Source organism: Girardinichthys multiradiatus, chromosome 5 (genome assembly GCF_021462225.1).
Source record: "Girardinichthys multiradiatus isolate DD_20200921_A chromosome 5, DD_fGirMul_XY1, whole genome shotgun sequence".
NCBI classification, from domain to species: domain Eukaryota; kingdom Metazoa; phylum Chordata; class Actinopteri; order Cyprinodontiformes; family Goodeidae; genus Girardinichthys; species Girardinichthys multiradiatus.
This window is the reverse complement of record NC_061798.1, coordinates 10,902,805-10,924,167: the sequence shown is the minus strand read 5'-3', so window position 1 is coordinate 10,924,167 and position 21,363 is coordinate 10,902,805. Positions and strand designations below refer to the sequence as shown.

The 21,363-nt window shown below is 40.9% G+C and overlaps 1 protein-coding gene across 11 annotated transcripts in view; it reads left to right on the top strand.

Moving 5' to 3' along the window:
* LOC124868834 (nuclear factor 1 X-type-like) overlaps positions 1–21,363 on the top strand; it is a 128,931-nt gene that overhangs the window by 26,825 nt on the left and 80,743 nt on the right. For 9 of the 11 annotated variants that reach the window (XM_047366451.1, XM_047366455.1, XM_047366450.1 and 6 more), the window contains one exon: positions 18,480–19,011. In XM_047366451.1, the coding sequence (XP_047222407.1) occupies positions 18,480–19,011 (532 nt within the window). Of the gene's footprint in view, positions 1–16,578; positions 17,793–17,827; positions 19,012–21,363 lie in introns of those variants that run through there. The other 2 variants (XM_047366453.1, XM_047366448.1) reach the window with 2 other exon arrangements.

Sequence of the window (21,363 nt, the reverse complement as noted above, 5' to 3'; positions counted from 1 at the left end):
TATATAAGGTGCTGTAAAAGCTCTAACATAGGTACACAAACCAAGCTTCACATGGTGAAGTACATTTTAGTGATTAGAGGTTTAGATTACAAGCTTTCACTTGGGCTTTTATGGTATTGTAATTTTAATCAAAAAATTGTAGACATTAAATGGGAAGATGTGGACATGACGCCTGCCTAAGGTCATTTATTTTTGACTATACTGTGCATCTGTTTGTGTCTGATGCTGGACATAAATGCACAAACAGGTCTCTAGTCAAATATGGATTTTCACTATTGAAAAAAATTAAGACACACAGCTTTAAATTAGAACTTTAACAACCAGTCACAGGTCTGCAGTCCTATTACCAGCCACTGAATCCAGCTAGCAAGTCAGACTTTGTGGAACAAAGTGTGCTTGTCTATGATTCCCCACCCTCCCCCAATCTGCTGCTGAGGGCACTGGCAGCTTGCCAGTGGTGGAAAAATCTATAAGCCATTGCATAATATACCATATCTTTACCTTGTTTGAACCCTGCGCAAGAACCACAGCTGTGTGAACACGCAAACAGGGAAAGAGTGTGTTCTTGTCTCTGTGTGAGCATGAGGGTGTGTGTGATCAGTAGGGACAGACAGACAGACAGACAGACAGACAGACAGACAGACAGACAGACAGACAGACAGACAGACAGACAGAGGGAAACATAGTCACTTCTTTGAGGTTGGTTTTCAGGGTTTACCCTCATAAAAACATTATCACTCCAGTTTGATTGAATGCTGCTGACTTAAAATTTGTCTAACTTAAGCGAAAAAGGTTAGATATGTCACTATTTGGAGCCATTTGCCTCCAGAAATGCAAGATGAGGCCACGTGAAATACACCACGTTTATCAAATGCAAATCAAATCAAGTTATAATTTTCTGTCCATGTCAACAAAACTGGTACATCAAAGTCAGAGCAATGAGTTAGTGCAATATATCAGCCGCTGCCGGAGTTACTCAGGCCCCATGCATATCTGTGGAAAGGAAATTAGATTTCAGACTGAATTAAAAGCTTGTTAGGCCTTTCATGTTTGGCACTCCTTTTATTCACAGATATCTATCTGGTGTGTTTGTGCATGTGCTGGCGTCGCATTCAGTGTCAGTCCGCACCTGAAGCTTCTTTGGGAGCTCAGAATGTTTGAACTCCTGAGGGAGGAAGCGAGGGAGGCAAATGTTTTTATTGGATGCCTTCAAACGGGGTCAGAGTTGTTAACTTTCACTCTGTCCTGTCGAGTGTGTAACCTCACTGGTGTCGTTGCTGTTATGACTTATCTAACTCACACACATGGTAACTATGCACTCGCCAAGAGGCCTGATGAACTAATCGTAAAATACAAAAACAAGAAATGGGTGCATAAGTTTGGATTTATTGTGAATTTTCCCCTACCAGCACAGGGACATCATTTAATATACAGTCTCAAATATCTATATAAACCACTTTAGCAGGTTCAAGAGAAACTATATGCTTTTTTAGCCATAAACAAGATCCTGGAATAAATCTAGCTTTATTTACTATCAAACGTCCTAACACAAATGGTTTATTGAAATTTGTTTGTTTTCTGACATAAACCTGCATAGTTAATATTTTTATTAGAGTTTATTAGACTGCTTTATTCATTCCAAACACCATTTGTGTCGAAGTTTCAACCACTCATCAGTTTAGTTGTGGTGAAGTTGAAGACGTTGGAGGTTGTCCTCCTTCATCATTCCACCCTCATTATTCAATGCATCAGTACCAATGGCAGGAAAACACATTGCTGCCACCATCATGCTTTAGCCTTGCTGCAGCTTTGTTAAGGTTGGAAGTACATGCCTGGACTCCTCATAGCCATATTGCTCAATCTTTCTATTGTCTGACCATTAAACGTTTCTCAAGGGTTTTTGGCTCGACAGTGTCATTAGCTGCAAATTTCAGTTGTGCTTAAAGGTCCTGATTTTGCAGCACTTGCTTGTTTCAGGGTGATGTTGAACTCGATTCACTGCAGACAGTGACACTGGTGTTCCTGCAGCTTCCAGTTGAGTACTGACTGGAGCCTGGGTGGTTCCTGAGTTGTTCTTGAACATTGTGAACAATTTTCTTTCATTTAAAGGACACATTCTGAGTCAGCTGGTTGAAACATGGACACAACTGGGTGTTCCAATAGGACAATGGTCCGAAACACAAACCGAAGCTGGTTTTGGAATCAATAAAGCAGCCTGACTCTAACCTCAACCCTACTGAAATTTTATGGACTTAGAATTTGGGTCTGAGCCAGGCAACGAACCATTTTAAATGAATTTCACCATGTCTGTTTGGGGGAGTGGTCAATATCCAGTTAGAATATTACCAGATGCTGAAAGTACGTGGATATGTGTCCAAAGATTTGTCTGGGTGAACATATTGAGCATTCATGGGGTATAATTTTGTTGGTTAGAGAAAATATATGATAAATTAATAAATTTATGAACCCAAGTCTTGTTTAAAAAATCATTATGGTAGTATGTTGTATGATCCGCCACCCTAAACGATTTTAATGTATCCTTAAAAGCCTAAAACAATTATTCCATTTATGCTGATGATGAATAAATGAGAACTTCCTACTGGCACCGTCCAGTGAGCTTTGCTCATTAGATGCTCAACATTGTGATAGAGTCATCTCTATGTGACGTGGTAAGACTGATTCTTTTTTTATGGTGGTGATTTCTGTTAAATGGCCACTAATGACTACTGATAATCCCCACTTGCTGCTAAGCACCCTGGAATCACCAGCAGGCTGTTGTTTGTTAATGCTCCACTAAAAACTAAAACACATGCAGATGTGTGTCGGGCTTAACCGCGAACCCAGTTGAGATCGCAGCTTTTTTCTTCTTTTTTTATAGTTCAGGCTTGTACTTTATTCCTCTGGTATGATTTAGGACCCATTTCAACACAGGTGAAAGTATTCTTTGCAGAGCCCCCCATATAAAAATGATTTTCCTTCCTCCCCCTCAAACTGCACGGAGCAAAAGGTCGATCAATGTTTGCGTGGGGATGGTGGTTTGGGCCTCAGGCATAAAAGCTGCCTGGGACGGTGGGCTGAAGATGGGCGCTGGGAGCGAATGCATCATTTTTCACCTCATGCATTGCATATGCATTCGTGTGAATGCTGTGTAAACGTTTGTGAGACTGACTGCTGATATGTTTGTGTTTATTGACTTAAAGAGACGGGCCGTGGCTGCGCACACAGCGGTGTACGGGTGGCAGGGGTCCAGGCTTGGGGGAAACGTGTGTGTTTAAAGTACACAGAGGCCTAATTATGCTGATTTAAGCATTCTTGCGGTCCTCCCTCTGGCTTGTGGTGTGTTAACTGGCACGGCGGCATCCAGCAGAGAAGTGAGGCAGGTAAAAAAAGCAGGGGTCAAAAGATAAAGAATACAGGGATGGAAACGGGAGGTTTAATCAGAAACAAGGAATAAAGGGGAAAATAAGGTGGTTAGGGTCTAGAGTGAGAGCATGTCTTCTTCCCCTTATGCCGATGAAGCTGAGGAAAAACACACGCCACCACCAAACTTCCAGGCAGGTTTTTTTCTTCCTCACTTCAGGGTCCATATTTATTTTTATATTTCAGATGTTATGGATTGCTCCGGGAAACGTCCGTCCCTTTTCCCAGCAGCCAAATTAATACAGCTTGAAAGTTTGCTGTGGAGTCTAAAAAAAGAAAGAATTTAGCAACAACGACTGTAACATTTTTAAACGCTAAAACCCGACTACTGAATAAACTATGAATGATCAAAACCGGACTGTTGATGGTTGGCTCTATAACCTGTTTGTGCAGCTGCGTTATGTCTTTTTAGGCACATGCATGTAAAAGTATTCACACTTAACTTTTTGACATTTTGTCTTGTTAGAACCACAAACCTCAATGTGTTTGATATGATTTTATAATATAGACCAGCACAATGTAGTGCATAATTGTGAAGTGGAAGGCAAATATATACGGTTTTCACAATCTAAGAAAGAGTGACAAGCATTTACAGTATGTTCAACCCCCTTTACTCTGATACAAATCCAGTGCAACCAATCGCCTTCTTTCAGTGAGCACAGCTCACATCTGGAAGAAGTTTAAACAAAACTTAACTTTCTGGGCAGATTGCACAACCCTATGCTTGGATGAAAAGTAACACTGCACACAAAAATCATCCCCACAGCATAATGCTGCCATCACCGTGTACACCCTATCAGCACTGTGAAACATGGTGGTGGTGGCAGCATCATGCTGTGGGGATGCTTTTCTTCATCTGGGAAAATGGGTGGAGCTAAATGCAAAGTAATCCCTACAAGGCTGCAAAAGTCTTGAGACTGGGGTGGAGGTCCCCTAGCCAGAGCTACTATAATATGGATTAGGTCAAAGTAGATTCATTTGTTAGAACGGCCCAGTCAATAAAGGTTTAAAAGGTATGACTACTATTGCAAGGCTCTTTATGTTTGAAAGTGGAAAAGCTAAGTAAAAACTTAAAACAGACATGGCTTACTGTGTTTTAAAGGTATATTGTGTTACCATTGTGGCTGTAATGGTAGTTTTTTGCAATGCAGTTCTGTTGCATTTTTGCAGGCCAGCTTGTGCTGGCCTGCACAAAAGGCCAGCACAAGCTCTCCCTATAACTCAGGAGAGCAAAGATTGATGAGGTTGGCCGGTGTGTGCCTTTCACGCAGGTGATAAAATCCTGCTGGAGGAGCAGGCGAATCTGCTCAATGTCTCTGGGTTCATTGCTGCTCTGCATGAGGCAGGATCTCACTGCATAAAAATATGTATGCTCATATCTGGAAATATGCTTTTTCTTTTGATTTGATTTTTTTCTCTCTTTTTTCCTGTTCTTTTCTCGGTTTTTTATTTGCTCATCTTTGACCGTTCCTCCATAGATTCCCTCTCCTTTCTTGCTTTTGTTACATTTGGTACGTCGGCTGTTGTTTTATCCACTTTACCTCATTCTTCCCCCTCCACTTCTCCTCTCTTTCGTTCCCTTCAGGAAGAGCCACAGTCTTATCTGGGATATGTTGGATTTGATGAGCTTAAAAGCCACTTTACTAACTCCCAGCCTGTCCCTCCTGAGAACACCACAGAGTGTCTCTAACAGTTTCCCCATTCAGAGGGGGCTTTTTCTGAAGGAATGCTGCTCATCGGGGCAAACCTATCACCTCATACTAATCCTTTACCTGGCTCTCCATCTTCTGGGCTTATCTTTTTCTTTCTTCACTCTGCTGACCGAAATGTTTCATATTGGATTTTGCTGGCCATGTTGAGGAATGCTAATGTATCATAACGTTATTATACCACTTAAAGTAAGCAAATGGCGCCAAGCAATATCAGGAGAATCAAATCTCTGCATTGCTTCAGACTAAAGAAAATAAGAAAATTGCAATCATGTTTAGATTTTCCTCTGGAAAATAGGCTGAAAGATCCTCCACATTTGCAGAAACAATGGTGTTGTTGTGTTCATATAATGCAATTTCTCCAGGAAATGTAAAGCTAGCCTAAATAAAAATGAGACCAGACCCTATTTTGCATCTGACCCGATGCATGCTGTGTTCTCTTGTAAGATGTGTGGGGATTGTGCAGTTTTTACTATTTGGTCTCAATTTGAAGGAATTTTCCAAACACAATTAAGTGCCTAAGAGATATTTGCAGAATAAATTATTGATTATAGGACTATTTAGGGAGGGTACCCAACAAATCCAGAAAGAGAGCAAATTGAATGTGATGCTGTTATAATAAGGTCCTTCATGAGTTGAGGATGGAGTGCCTCCACCCATTCACAGAGGGACAGCGGTGATGGTCGGGCGGATGGCTGCAGATCCCCAAACAGAACTGCTAAGGCAAACCCTTCTTTCTGTGGGTGTGCAGAGGCCTTTGCTGTAGTTGCATCTGTGTGTTTGTTTCTGCGTGCGTGTCTTTCAGTCCTGACAGCCAAGAAGCCTCGGCAGCGTCTGACGTGGCAGCTCCTGCTGCTTTCACTCCAGCTCTATCCTGCTGCCCTGCTTTTCTGTGCTACTATCTTTTCATCCAATTACATGTTTTCAAAAAGGAGAACAAGTCTTCGGTATGCGCTTAAAAAAATAAAGCAGCAGGGAAAGATTCTTCATTGCAGTGACAGCACATTGCACAAGCATTCATATTCCTTGAACTTTTTCTGATTTTGTTATGGTACAACCACAAACTTAAACATATTTTAATGGTATTTTAGGCCATAGGAAATACAAATACAAAATACAAAATCCAGTGCAACCAACTGCCTTCAGAAGTAACTTTGTCTAATTTAATCTCAGTGTACATTCACTTGTTCTGTCAAGGCCTCAATCATTTGTTAAAGAACATTAATGAGCAAACAGCATAAAGATCATCAAACACACCAGACAGATCGGGGATAAAGTTGACAACATTAATCAGAGCAACAGCCCAGAAACCCATGGTAACACTGGACCCACTGCAGAGATTAACTGTTCATGTAGGAGAATCTATCAACATAATAGAAAAGTTGCCTGCATGGAAGAGCGGCATAAAAATGGTGTTGTTGAAAGAAAAACAAAAGAATTCCAGTGTGCAGTTTGCCACAAGCCACGGTGTTCTGGTCAACCGGACTTTCTAGCCTGCATGTTAGATAATGGATACTGCACAGGACCCTGCCCACACATCCCTGAAACATGGTGGTGGCGGTATCATGCTGTTGGCAAGCTTCATGTTTCTTTGCTAAAGAATGGAGTCCTACGCCAAAGAACTTCCTGCTGTAATTACATTTAAAGTAGTTCTACGACTAAGTAAGTATTGTCTAGGGAAGTGGTGGAGAATTGCACACCACACTTCGTAGATTTTACATACCAATCTTTGTGAAGCAAAACATAAGTTGTTTTTCAAATATGGATTTCTCTGTATTATTTGTCACATATAATCTCAACATAATACATTGAAGTTGATGGTTATAATGTGAAAACAAGGGCTAGTGTTTTTTAGTGAAGCACCGGCAAAACCATTCAGCCTTAAAAAAATCTGGCAAGAATGCATCTGAGGCCATCAGAGGCACATTTGGTTATACATAAACAGTGTCTCAGTTACATGCTATTCTGTCTCCCAACACAATAGAGGGGTTTTAGCTCAGTGCAAATGCAAAATACTGCCTGCAAATCCACCACATGCAAGCTATTAAGTAGTTATTTTCATGTACTGTAGTGTAAAATGTGTGTGCTTGTCTTTTATTAAATAAACAGTACGTCATAACAGCTGTTGCACTCAAAAAATCAGTTAAGAAGGCTGCTTTTTAATATAGAGATATGTATGATTTCTGAAAGCTGCAAATGTAAAACATTTGCATAGCTAATTAAAATATAGCTTGGATAAGTATACACTTCTTTATTTTCTTTTCTCTCTGGATTGTTTTTATCTAGGTGGGTTTCCTCCATTTTATGTCCCCTGTGAGAACCTGTACTTATGGCCTTCTGCCTGTGGTACTGTGGTGCTCTTGAGGTCTGAACGACGTGGTAGTTTAGTATAAGCATGGTCGCAGAGGAGATAACTGTGCTAGCTCTCTGAGAGACGAGCCCATCGTCACCGTGTGTCTGTCTGCCCTTCCCATGCATTTGGTTGAAGAAAAAAAACAAAGCCGGTGGTTATGGATAATAAAAGTTTCAAAGTGATTTAGCTGTTGTTGTTGTGTGTGTGTGCACGCATGACTCTCTGTGGCTTTGGAAGCTCTTTGTCTCCTGCCACGCGTGTGATCGAGGCTGTCCTGTGCTTCTTCCGGCTGGCACTGTGGTTGCTCAGCAAGGAATGCCACTCAAAATGGGCAAAGTGACCTTTAACCCTTGCAATGTCATCTCCGAGCAGTGCCACCAGATCAAAAAGCCCATTTTCTCTTCTGCCCGAACTCTGTCAGGCATAGCAAAGATTAGGACCCTGCTCCCCGAGGGCCGTATGGAAAGGAGACCTTTTGACCACACTGGGTTCACAGCCGCAAAGGAAGCCATTTGGAGGAGCTATATCCACTTCTGACCCACCGACACCAGCAAGTGAGAACAGACAAGGCAGAGTGCACGGGCAAATTCCCAGCTCATATCATGCCACAGGGAGCAGGCAAAATTTAACCCTCTCTGTGCCAAACCGGTGCCTGAAAATCTCTATGTGATAAGCTGAAATAAATCTGCATGCTACAGTGTTCCAGGCAGCAGGTGGTTGCTGATGTGGAAAAAGGATTTTAGAATAAACAGCCATTTATCACTTGGTCAGGGGATGTCAAAAATGTTTACAACCATCTATATTTTTTTAATGCACCTTTATTAAGCTTTTCTTATCAGTGTGATCATGTAGAGCCAATTTATTGGTGCAGGATGCTAAAAATCTTTAAAAATTGCATACTTAGGACCTTCTGTTCTGTTTTCAAGAAATATGCTATACAAATTCTATAACGGATTTGTCAATTTTATTAAATATCTGACTCATAACTGTATTAGATGGTTTAACTTTAAGCAACAATATAGATAATTTGGGGGCCTTTTTACTGTTCTTTGAAGGTATTGTGTATTGGCACTAAGGATGTAACAATACGGTATTAGGCAATTTGTGTTATCATGTTCACAAGAACGAGATGACCAGATTTTTGCAATATTTGGGGAAACAATTAGAATCCCAATTTTTATATATATTTACAAACACAATAAAAGTTTCACAAATCTCAACTTGAGTTTCAGTGTTTGACCTATTCAGAATTAGTTTTTATGCTAGCCTTAGCTAGCTAAGGTGGACCTTTTGCCAAAAAAGGCGTCATAAATCTCAACCTGCATTGTAAACAATCTCTCTTCAGTGTATACTTATCCAGTTTACTTATGACCAATTTACTGTTAACATAAATCTCTGAAGCAGATCCTAACTTTAATGTTGTTAGCCACTCACTGTAGTCTTACAGTGTTTGCAAATGGTTCATTCGTTGTCCATCACTCTGTCATCTGTTTTTTTCAATCGAGTACCCGAATACTTGAGTATCCAAAAGTTTAAAGTGGTGGAGGCATTTGTAGTGCTTTTGTAACCAAGTGTTGTCAGCTAGGCCAACTAAAAGTCTTTATTAGCTAACTCTGTCAACAAAACAAGGCAACTCTAGAACAATCTTCTTTCTCACTCACAAATGAGAGTCTCAATATACTTACAAAAGGGTGTCAAGCTGAAAGGAACCATCGTTATATCAACTCACAATATTAGCAAGTTGCAGTGATTGGATATAGGGATATGGTTCAACACCTTGGGTGCCATTTTGTCTGAGGGCATCATAAGCACTTGGACAAAAAACTGTTATCTGTCATATGAACCCAAACTGGTTGTCTATTGCCTTTTGTCCTGGCCAATCAATGGGGAATAGGGATCGTAACAAAATATTCTGGGTGCAGAAGGAGGGGCTTGCCCAGGGTGGCATTAATGTAAGAAGTCCCAGTGATAATGAGTTTAGACTGACTTAAACAGGCAAAGTGACAAGAAATATTATGGTGCAATATCTACAGAGAGATCTTATAAAAATACTTCTTTAAGCTGCACATGTCAAAACTGGTGTTTCCTAAGAAGTGCATAAGCATGAAAATTTCAGTCAACGTAGTAATGAATCAAGTAAAAACAAGGAATAGATTCACATGCAAGGGATAAGTAAACATGCCACATGGCTTTTTTTAAACAACCCACCATTTGTGTGAAATGCTCACAGATGATTAAACTACAGAAACTGTAAGGCATAAAGAAAATTAATAATTTATGGACTAGATAATTTAGCTTTGCTTCAGGTGCTCGGGGTGAGCTGCAACAAGAGTGGCCTAAGCAGAGAGAGAGTGAAAGAAAGAGTGTAAAGGGGGTTTCTGCACTTGCCTGTCTGGCACCGGCGAGGAATGAGAGTACAACCCCGGGTAAGGCGAGCAGTGTGTGACAGGGAAAGAGAGAGGCAGTGGCATGATAAAAGAGTTGAACGTGGGAGAGAAGTGTAAAATACAAGAGTATGGATGCCAGCAGAACTAGATAAAGCACACAGAATTTGGTTTGGACTGAAAGTGTTGGTGAGAAGGGTTGCATAGTACAGCAAGAGATACATGGAATAAATAAAGCCATGAGAAGTAGATGAAGCTGGGCGGGTACAAAAAGAATGTGCGAGTTGGGGTTGTGGTAAATCATTTGCATAAAGGGTGAGGGCACGGTGCCCGGCTTCGGCGGAGAGGCTGGCATCTCGCCTTTACGGCTGGCAGAACGGGACGCAGGGAGGAATAATAGAATGAGGAGGGGGTGAAAGAGTGATGGAGAAAGTCTCTCAATAGTGCATCTCTTGTGCGAGGACTTGCAGGCCTTGGCTGCCACTGGAGCAGGGCATGATGGAGGGGAGGGGGATATCATCTTTCATTATCTGCTTGAATCCTGCTGCATTCGCTAATCATGAGGTTCCAAGCCCTCACTGCAGCTGTAGGCAATGCACGGTGGCCAGCCTATGCTGCTGGCATGTACTGACTGGAAAGCTGAAAGGTGTGTGTAGCTCCTGCTTGAGGTGTGAGACAGGCGTTAGACCTGATTTGCCCCTCGCTCAAGCTCATACCACACTGTAAGACCCACACTGCCCAGATGGACTTATTGAGAATTATGTCAAAGGTAAAAGACAAGAAGTCAGAAAATACCTCACCACCAGTGATGCATGTGTTTGAGAGGTTTTGCATGTTCTTAGAGCCCCAAATTTAGAGACCATGTAATGTAAAATGCACAGAACCGGGCCAGGATCATATAAGGCCCCGGGCAGAACTTGATTACAGGGCCCTCTAGCTCATTGTCAGCCAGCCACCACAGTAACACTAATTTCTTTTATACCACCCATGCTTCATTCTCTTTTTTAAAATTTGGATTTACCACAACATGTTTTAAAGTTTCTACATTTTTTAAATGGGGCTTTTTTTTAAATGGCCACCAGCACTAAGGATGTTTCTTGTAGTTGATAATGTTTTGTATGAACAGATTAAATTTTTCCAGAAGTCTGACGCGAAGAACATTGTGGACCTCTAACTTCTTACACTTTCTTGACCTGGGGGCCCTAAGAGCTCTAAACATTTTACAGGACATGATGAAAATTTGTAATACTTGCAAAGAAAATAAAATCGCATACCCTTAGCAGCTATGACATTTTTACTATTGCAGCACTTTCATGGTGGCATAAAGCTGTTTTAGTCTTGACCCAGTTTTGATTAAGCACTAGCTTCAGCCTCAAGGTAAATGTAATCTGTTTATACTCAATATAAATGCTAATTTAGTTATCCACAGCAGGTAAGATACTAACTACTCATGACTTTTCAACAAAACCACAGTTTAAAGCGAAAGCTGCATTATCCTTTCAGGAAACGTTTTTTCTGGCTTACAGATAATTAAAAAACAAGGTGTGGTAAGCAAAGAACGCAAATACAATGGATGCCATTTTATTGATCTGGTCCTCTGAATCAAATTCTGCCAGGCCGTGTAAAAGAAAAGTAACTTACTTTTCCGGTTCCCAGAATGTGTTTTTGTAGTAACTCTTTGAAGAGTTAAGAGTTGTGTTTATAATTAAATATCTGAGGTGATGATCAGAGTCACACAAAAACCTCAAAAGAATCTTGACCGAACACATTTTTAAGCAACCCCAGTCATTACGGAGCCCTTCATCTTATCAGAAAAGCGCTTGCATTTTGTGGCTGGAACTGGAAACGTCATGCCCCCAAACGAAAAGGGAGATTTGAGTCTAACATTAACCACGTCCACAGCCCTGTCAGAATCGTCTCGGCTTGCCATCAGTCTTCGTGTAGTTTGAAGCTGCTTTAACGCTCCCTCGCCAGCCTGCTCAGTCTCTCCCTCTCAGCCTCATGCCACAAATGGCTTCCAGACTTTCACACGTAGTAATGCTTCAGTGTGTAAACACACGTAATTACAAACGATGAGCAGGCACACTTTTAACATCAATCTGTAGTGATGAAAGAAAGAGAGCAGAAAATTTTGACATTTCTTTTCTTTCTTTCCGGGTATCAGAATGAATTGAAAAAGGTTTTGAGAAGAATTGAAGCAATAGGATGTCATGCAGAAAATTGTTAGGAGGAATACTGTGTCCATATGTGAAGGCAGATGCTGAGAGCAGCTGAAGCATAAAAAAATACATTTTTATATTGTAAGAGTTCATCAGGAAATAGATGAACATTTTCATCATTTCTTTTGCTCCAATACTGGCCTGTTCAGTGTTTTTCCATGTGCAATTCCTTTATTTTTACAGTGTTAAAAAAATTAAGCATGAAATGTTCTTTCACTGAATCTTTCCACCCGTCTTTCATGCCTTGCCTATACACACACATTGTACAGAAATAGAAGTAGGTGCTTTCTGCATTTAAAACATTCTGTTTCCTGTGAATTTCTTCTAGTTTAGATTTAAAAAAAACGTGATTTATTTGAAAATCATAGATGTAACTATTATAGATTGCTCCAAAAAAGCCTCTCTTTATTGGTCAGAACACACACACCTCACACACAGACATGGGAAATAGTTAAGATCTTTCACAATGTTTCTCTTACTTCACCTTATTGTCAACACACAGCAGATGTCAAAGTCAAATCCCAGTTTTGACAAGTCAAAACATGAGAAACTAAAAGCTTCCTCAGCTTTTCTTTGTGTGTGTGTGTGTGTGTGTGTGTGTGTGTGTGTTTCTCATATTACATGATCATCTTGACCAGTTTTGAATAAAACCTGGTAAACCAATTTAACCTGTTTGAGAAACTTAGGCTTTTGGTTACAAGCAGGAAGATTATTTAAGTTTAATAATAAATTCTTATAATATGCGATGCATTATTATATTTGCAACTTTTCCAGATGTGCTTTTTAAATAACTAAGTATATGTATTATTATTATTATCATTATTAAAAATTATAAAATAATAATAATAATAGTAATATGCTTCTTATTTAATAGTTTTAATAAGAATTTGTTTATTGTTATTTAAAAATAAAAAAATCAACATTTTAAATTATTTAATATTTAACTGTCTTCAAATGCATTGCATTAGTTCATAGATTTTATAATAAATCCTGGTTTTATTATTTCAAACCACCTACAGACATTTTAAGTGCTTTAAACAATTTAGAGCTTAATATATGAGAAAGAGCAGTGGTTGCTCATTCCACATAAAAAAGCTATTGTGTTGCTATTCTTGCTTTTTAAAACATTGTTAATAAATATAATGATTCGTTTCCCATATAAAAGATACCTTTATACTGCTAGTAAAATTCTAAATGGTTCAAATATATAAGCTGTAGAAATAGTATCACTAAACTCATGCCTTTTTTCTCTCATAAACAGGAAATGAACGGTCTTTCCTTAAAAGGTCTTTTACATCTCCTGTAAATATTCGTCTTTTTAACCCTTTTATTTTTACAAATTAATTAAGAATATTTTTAGAGCCATTTAGAACACTCTGGAAAAAGACCAGTTCAGCTTGTTAAAATCTCTCCTATTGAAGCAGCTCTCAGACAGGCCGGTCTACCTTAAAAACGTCTTACACGTCACGAAAAGTAATTCATGGTAGTTTTATAGACCTGTAATGAATTAACTTGTTACTTGTGTTAAAACATGGCTTTTTTTTTTCTTTTTTTTTTTTTGCTACATGACAGAGGGTACAGTGAGATTTAAGGAGGCAGTTTGGGACGGCCTGAAACAAGGGGTCACTTTATGTTCTCACTTTCTTTCTATTTTCTTGCGTCGTTCAGTCGACGTTCGGCTTTCATTTTGCCTCCAGGTTTTCTTTAAGGTGGGCCGCGTGCTGGAGAGAAGTGTTTAAAAACCTCACGTCCATCTTTCTCTGCAGGTGGAGGTTGGTGGTTTTATTTTATTTCTCAGAGAAGTAAACCTAAAAACACCCGTTTTAATATTTTAAAAGACAAAGGAGTTGGCGGGCAGACGGACTCAGTGGAGGTTAGCAAAGCAACATTTAATCTATAATAAACTATAAAAGTTCACTGGGTGTTTTATGTGATCGCTCTGAATCGGTGGGTTCTCTTTTTTTTTTTCTTTTTTAAAGATGAATAACATTGAATGTAATTTATTACAGACATAAAAATCAAAATACACGCTAGTGGAGAATGGCTGGGCTTTTTGTAAATGCGTCACCGCGGAGTCTGTTCCCCTACTTTAAATACGTCAGCACTCATTTAAACTATTAATGTAGACCAAAACAAGGCATAACTATATTTTTTTACACATGAATACAGTTGTTTACTTAAAAGACGATTTAGTTTGTGTTTTTATTTTATTTTGAGCCTCGTTTTTTTTGTTTTTGCTATTTTTATCCACTTCATAACCGTACAACCCGTCCAGTTGTCCAAACGTCTTTTCTTCGCTGAAGTGTTAATATTTTTGCCCTGGAAGCTGCTGCTGCTTAAATCTTCCCCGTTTTCTGTTTCCTTTGAAGAAAAACAAAAAGTGAAGTGTCTTTCACTCCCGCCCTCCTCTGTGAGGGCCTCTCTTTTCTGTGCCATTGTTGGGCTGAAGGGTGCTGTGCCCAGCCTGGCAAACAAAGGTCATCACTTTTTTAAAGCCAGAGCAGGTCAAGCAGAGATAAGACGAACTCTCACTCAAATTATTGCTTAGCAGATACCACGCGGAATCCATTGGTTAAAGGTTAAATAAATGGGCCCTGTTATATATTTAATGTCATAAATACCAACCCGAGCAAACAGGAGAAACCCTCGCTAGTGAGCTAAAAGAAATGTGGGTTTTAAAAACAGTGAAATGAAAGGACACATTAAATAGTAGGGTTCCAAACGGACGCGTTCCTGGGCCAAAGTCATGAAACTTTTTTCCCTTGAGTTCAAAATGTGCTCTGAGCTGTTTGGCCCGGTTCTGATCATAATTGCAGTTATTTTATTGTGATTTGCTTACGAATATAGACGGACCTGTAGCCATATTGTTGGTTTGTGAAGGTTTTTCTTGATCTCTTGTTGATTGTTTTAAAAAGTTAAATAGGAAAAAAATGGGAGAGCTGGACCGTCATAAGAGAAATGTGTCACCGGTTTCAGGGAGAGGTTATAATGAACCTAGAAGCAATCCTGTGGATTTTATCTGTCACCTAATTGTAGGATCATATTACAGGTATTAAAAGCATCTTGGACCATTTTCTTTTCTTTGTCTGGGGCTAATTTATAGAAATCTCACAATCATCCCTGTCATTTGTAATAAACAGTGTACATTTATGTAGTATAAATTAGGAAAAACAGCACATCTATTTTTTTAATTCAATCTTCATCACATTCAGTTTTCATACATCATCTTCCCAGCTATCTTCTCCCTTTCCCAAATTTTCACATCATCAGCTCGGAGCTCTGTGGAGCAGGCGTATGTTAGAGTGAACAAGCGGCACCGGGCCCGGCTCGGGCCAGACCAATAGCAGTGACCAGCCAGCAGACCAGACCACCGACTATAGCCAGCTAGCTACCTGCCTGGGCTGCCAACTAGTCATTTACCCAGCCAACCATACAGCTTCCAGGCCAACCTCACAGCCAGCTCGCCAGCCTGTCAGCGGACCCGCCAGTCAGCCTGGGCTGAAGCTCCTCTGTCAGACGCTGACAGAAGGGGCAGGCCACACTAAATCTGATGGTCCTGGGAGCCAACCAGAGGACTCTGTAGCCTTTGTAGGCCGTTCACACAGGCAACTTGTCCCGCTGCACAGCAGGTGGCTTCTACCCACAATCACATGGCTGTGCCCTCAACTTTGCCTCATGACAAGTTAGCTTTTTATGGTTGCCCACTGTCGAGATTCCAGTTTTGACAATATCTCTGTAATTCCTGTGAGCCTTGTGGACTAATTCATTCAATTTGGACAGCACCATTCAGCAAATAGGCTTCTTTCGTTTTGTTTTTGTTTTTTTCATTTGGGAGGCTGACATTTAAACGTAGTTCTAATCAAAGGAGTCTGCCATACTTATTTTAAAATCAATAATTGAAAATGGAACTTGTTCTTGGTTTCTCCCAACTTGCAGAGGTAATTTTATCTGCCATTGTAGACCTGACAAGGGCAAGCAGCTGTGCTCCACCACTTTCTGCTGATAAGCAATAAACTGTCTGCAGCAGGAAAGCTACTTTTTAATGTGGCCGAGGCCAACTTATCTTGTTAGGAAAGCTGTTAATGAATCAAAACTGTCCGTTTCAGACAGTTCCAATATTCGGTTGCAGTATTAAAAAGCATAACATGCGTGGGCTGCTCATGTGAAGCTGGCCACCACAGCATTTTCAGCAGTCTGCTTAATTGTCTGTCACCCACCGCTAGGATTGAACCCTAATTTGTTAACAGAAACTTTTAATATGTTTCTGTGTCTGTGCTGTTGGGGGCTATTAAAGTGGAGTGACAAAAAAATGGAGAGGAGAGGAGAAGAAGGGGCCAGTTTGGACATAAGAGTGCATTTTGAAACAAGAGAGCATGTTTTTGGATGGTATTTTTTGTTTGGGGGTGGGGGGTGGGGTTCTCCCCCCCCCTCCTTTCTTTGTTTGTGTGGTAAATCCAGGAGCAGCTGCTGGTCCCAGGGTCTAGTGGGATTTTGGGTCTGTGTTTTCTCATGCCATCCCATGCCAAGGTGGTGTAACGCGAGCACAGAGAGAGAGTGTGAGGTGGGGGGTGGGAGTGGGGTGGTTGGTTGCGGTTGGAGAGCAAGCTGGTTTGTTGGGATGGTTGTGACCATGTTGGTGACGAAGGCGTTGGGGGGCTGTTAGCTTTAGAAGGCGGGTGCTGTCTGGATCCATGTAAAATTAATATCCTCTGGACTTTGCCTTTGCACTAGATTGGAACTTGTCTATTTGGCTAATGATGTGCCTTCTGCTTGCACCGCACACAGTCCACCCCCCAATCCTTTCTCCACTACCAGCCACCAACCATCCACACCCCCACCTCTTTGCTTCTCCCCCTGCCATCTCTCTCTTCCCTCCCTTTGAGCACTGGGAGCGTGCGTATTGGCTGGGCTGCGAGAGACTCCGTGCCAAATAGGTGGGCCCTCTGCATGTTGGCACAGACTCAGTCAATGGTTAGAGACGGAAAGTGGAGAGGAAGAGAGAACGGGAGAGCCAGAGTTGGAGAGAAAGAAGGGGGAAAAAAGAAGCTCCACTCGGGTTTGCCAGTGGTCGTGCACAGTCTTCCAACATTTACTCGGTCCTCTTGTTTTTTTTTTTTTCTCCTTTTCTTCTTCTCCTCCGTTCGCACCCCCCTTGTCCAGCTCTTCTCTCTCTCTGTGACTCCTTTGCAGATTAGAATACAACCAATAACACGTGCAGTTTTGCCAACCATTTTTTTCTTTTTTCATCGAAACATTTTTTTTTCTGCACATTTTTGCGAACAAAGAAGAATGTTTTGATTTTTGACAAATGTATTTTTTTTTTTCTGCTTCATTTATTTGAATTTATTTTCTCACTTCTGAGTCTATTTTATTTTAATCGCTTACATAGAAAGTTGCAAAACTTATCTGGACTCTCCTACCGTTGTGCTTTTGAGCAGCATCTTCTCCGCTCTGTGATCTTGCTCCAGTACCTCTTGTGTTCCTGTGCTTGTATTGCACTCTCCTCTTTCTCAGATTTTCCCCCCCTGCTGCTTTTATTGGACAGTTTCTCAGCTTCTGTTTTTTTTTATTTTTTTTTCCTTTCGTCTTTTGTTTTGCAATATTCACAGCAATACTCCAGCGCTCAACAATCCAGTCACTGCACTGGTTCCGCATTTTAGGTTTTCCCACAATCGATGGAGTGAATTTATGATGAAAGAGCGAAATGGTAACTACCATGTCGTTTTAGTTTTATTCACGCATTTTTGAAGCTAGTTGTTTGGTTCATTTTCCTCGCAGACACACTGGGTGCTATTTTTTTAAATAAAGGCAGAATTTTATTTCCGTTATTCTCCATTATTTTGGCTAATTTAATTTCAGTATTCTTGTAACTTGTCATATGTCCCGAATTATTTCAGTGTTCTTTGCCTTTTATAGCACATTTGGTGAGCTTATTATTACTTCTTTAATGTTGAACAGATTTTCGCTTCTGTTTTACGTTTTCCATATTTAATAATATGCAGTGCTAATATTTTTTTTAAGTCAGTCAAAAGATTTTACTCATTCCATGTTATGCCTTACCTTGGTCTGTCAGTGGTTTGTATATGTGTCCTTCGGTGTGAAAGAGTGGAAAGCATCCTTTGCTCTCTCTCCATCACTATCTCTCTTTCTTTCTGTCAGTCTCCTAGCGCCTCTCTCTCATTCCTTCCCTCCGCTCACACGGAGCAGGCGCCGCTCCTCCATGCTGCGTGCCGGTCCTAACTGCCTCTCTTCTCTCTTCCCCTCCTCACCCCCGCTTCCTCTCTCCCCATCCTTCTCTCCCCCGTTCTCCCCCTCTCTTTCCTCTGCCTCGTCCTGCCTCCCCCCGTCCTCCCTCTCTTCGTCTGCCCTCCCCCCGTCCTCCTCTCTCATCCAGGATGAATTCCACCCCTTCATCGAGGCCCTTCTGCCCCATGTCCGCGCCTTCGCCTACACCTGGTTCAACCTGCAGGCCCGCAAGCGCAAGTACTTCAAGAAGCACGAGAAACGCATGTCCAAGGAGGAAGAGCGTGCGGTGAAGGATGAGCTACTCGGGGAGAAGCCAGAGATTAAGCAGAAGTGGGCCTCGCGCCTGCTGGCCAAGCTCCGCAAGGACATCCGGCCCGAGTTCCGCGAGGACTTTGTGCTCACCATCACAGGCAAAAAGCCCCCCTGCTGCGTGCTGTCCAACCCTGACCAGAAGGGCAAGATCCGTCGCATTGACTGCCTGCGCCAGGCCGACAAGGTGTGGCGGCTGGACCTGGTGATGGTCATCCTGTTCAAGGGCAGCCCCCTAGAGAGCACGGACGGAGAGCGGCTTGTCAAGTCCCCACAGTGCACCAACCCTGGCCTGTGTGTCCAGCCACACCACATCGGAGTGTCTGTCAAGGAGCTGGACCTCTACCTTGCCTACTTTGTCCACACGCCAGGTATGTTGCAACATGCTCACTGTTACAGAGATATACCCACACAGAATACTGAAATCAAACATTTAGGTAGGCTGACTTTTACTAAAAAATACTAATATTAACAGACATAAAGAGAAGCACAAGCGCACACATTAACATTTGCTTAGGGGATAATTAACTACATTAATGACAAAATATATACCTATGTATATATAAATACAAAGGTAAACATGTATAAAGCTACACTAAGAAGCCGTACTATATGACATTTTATTTTAAAATTCTTACTTAGTTTATTCAATTTATTCTCAAAATATATGTATTTTAAAAATGCCATCCTAATCAGATGATCAGTTTCTTTAGAATAAAACAATGAAATGTTTCTTGCTGTTCTTACGATCCAACTATGTCTTTTTTATATTTTAATTTTCTGTGTTGTTCACTTGACAACACAGTATCAACAGTAATAAAAACTATATTTTGGATGTGTGTCTGGGGCATAGTTCCAGCATGCTCTGGCAAGTTTGTGTTTATATTTCTGAGGGAGGAATTTGTGGCTTCATGTGTATATATTTTGTCTTTTTTATAGAAAATAATTTGCATGCCTGTGTGAGCATGTGTGTGTGTAAGAGGGAGAGTGTAAGAGACAATCGCTGCTCTGAAATGTAATGTTTTCAATGCACAAAGGGGAGTCACTGGTTTTAATATTGCTGGACGTGGAGCTGCCACGATAAGGTTGCTGCATTCAGGGATCGTAACTTGGCCAAAGCCCAGACTTTGTGTTTTTTGTGTGTGAGAAAGAAAAAGAAAGCAGAACCGTGAGTCTGCTGCTCTCAGGCCACAGGCTGCTGCTGCCCTCGCTGTCTGCCTGAGCAGCGGGCACCACACTGGACTTGACTGCCAAACACATGCTCACACACAAAACGGCAAAGCTTAAAGACAGACAGTACTATTGCAACCACCTTCACACCCATGTAAACACAGCTAAATACAGCCGCCCTCTTTCCCTTTTTTCTTAATCGTTTCATCTTTGTAGTTCACTTTCCGAAAATCAGCCAAACTCGGTTTTTGTCACAATTACATCCACACACCCACACAGTGCACACATTCGTCCAAGGGACTATCACAGATACAGTTTGAAACAGCCAAACATTGTTGTATCTCAGCCACCATCGTAGACACACAAACACACACACACACACACACACACACACGCACTGGGCCAAACATCACTGTAGCCCCCTGTGCGTGGTCTCCACACTCACTGGTTGGGTTCTGTTTTTTCCTCACAGTGTAAGAAACACACACACTCTCACAAAATACATTTCACAGCCAAATCCTCCAGATACACACTGCATCACCACTTGCTATGTGGTTGTTCAAATAAGCTCATGACCTAATGTTATCTCAGCTGGATTGTCTGGACCCTTTAAACAGTGACTTACCCCCCAGCATATATATATATATATATATATATATATATATATATATATATATATATATATATATATATATATATATATATACACCGATCTAGTCTGTTAGCCAAATGCTATCACAAACGGAAACCAGTCTTTCTCTCTCTGAGACACACAAACACACACACACACACACACACACACACACACGTTAAACCTCAGTCCAGGCCAGGCACCTCACACAGCCTGAGCCAAACCCTGGCAGCAGCTCCAGCTTTGCTTTGTTAATCTTTCTTTGATGGTAATAAACGATATGTAACGTAGCCTGTCTCTCCTTGTTGTTATGGTAATTGTATTTTTTTTGGTACGCTGTCTACCAATGATAGTTGATTTTATTTGTTTTATTTGACAGAAATTGATTCTAACTAGCCCTTTTAAAACGTATATAATTTTAGTAAAATATTTTTGTGTTAGATTTTTTTCATATTAATTAATTGCGTCCAATCTCAAAGGTTAAAAATTGTTAGAATAAAAATTGTCGGGCTAAATTTGCAGACCGTGAAATATTACATTAGAGCTGCAAACCTGCTTTATTTGTGGCGCTATGCTACATCTGAGTAGTCCTCTGCTGTAAGAGACTTTTCAGGAGTTTTATGTACACTTGTGCGTACACACATGGACACTGTCAATAAATCACAATAAGTTTGCTTCTTTGATGTCAGCTGTTCCCCTCTGCAGTATTTTGGTTTACAGCAGGACAGTAAAACACATTCAACACAGTGTGATATCCAGTCATAATGTGGACTTACTAAGTAGTGTCTTCTCTTATCTGGCCAACGCAGTGTCAGCTTTGGACATGCTTTAGATGATTCTTTTGGTGGAAAGTTATAAATGTGACGTTAACTTTTACCTTGCAAATTGATGACTAATGGGATATAATGTCGTGCATTTCTCT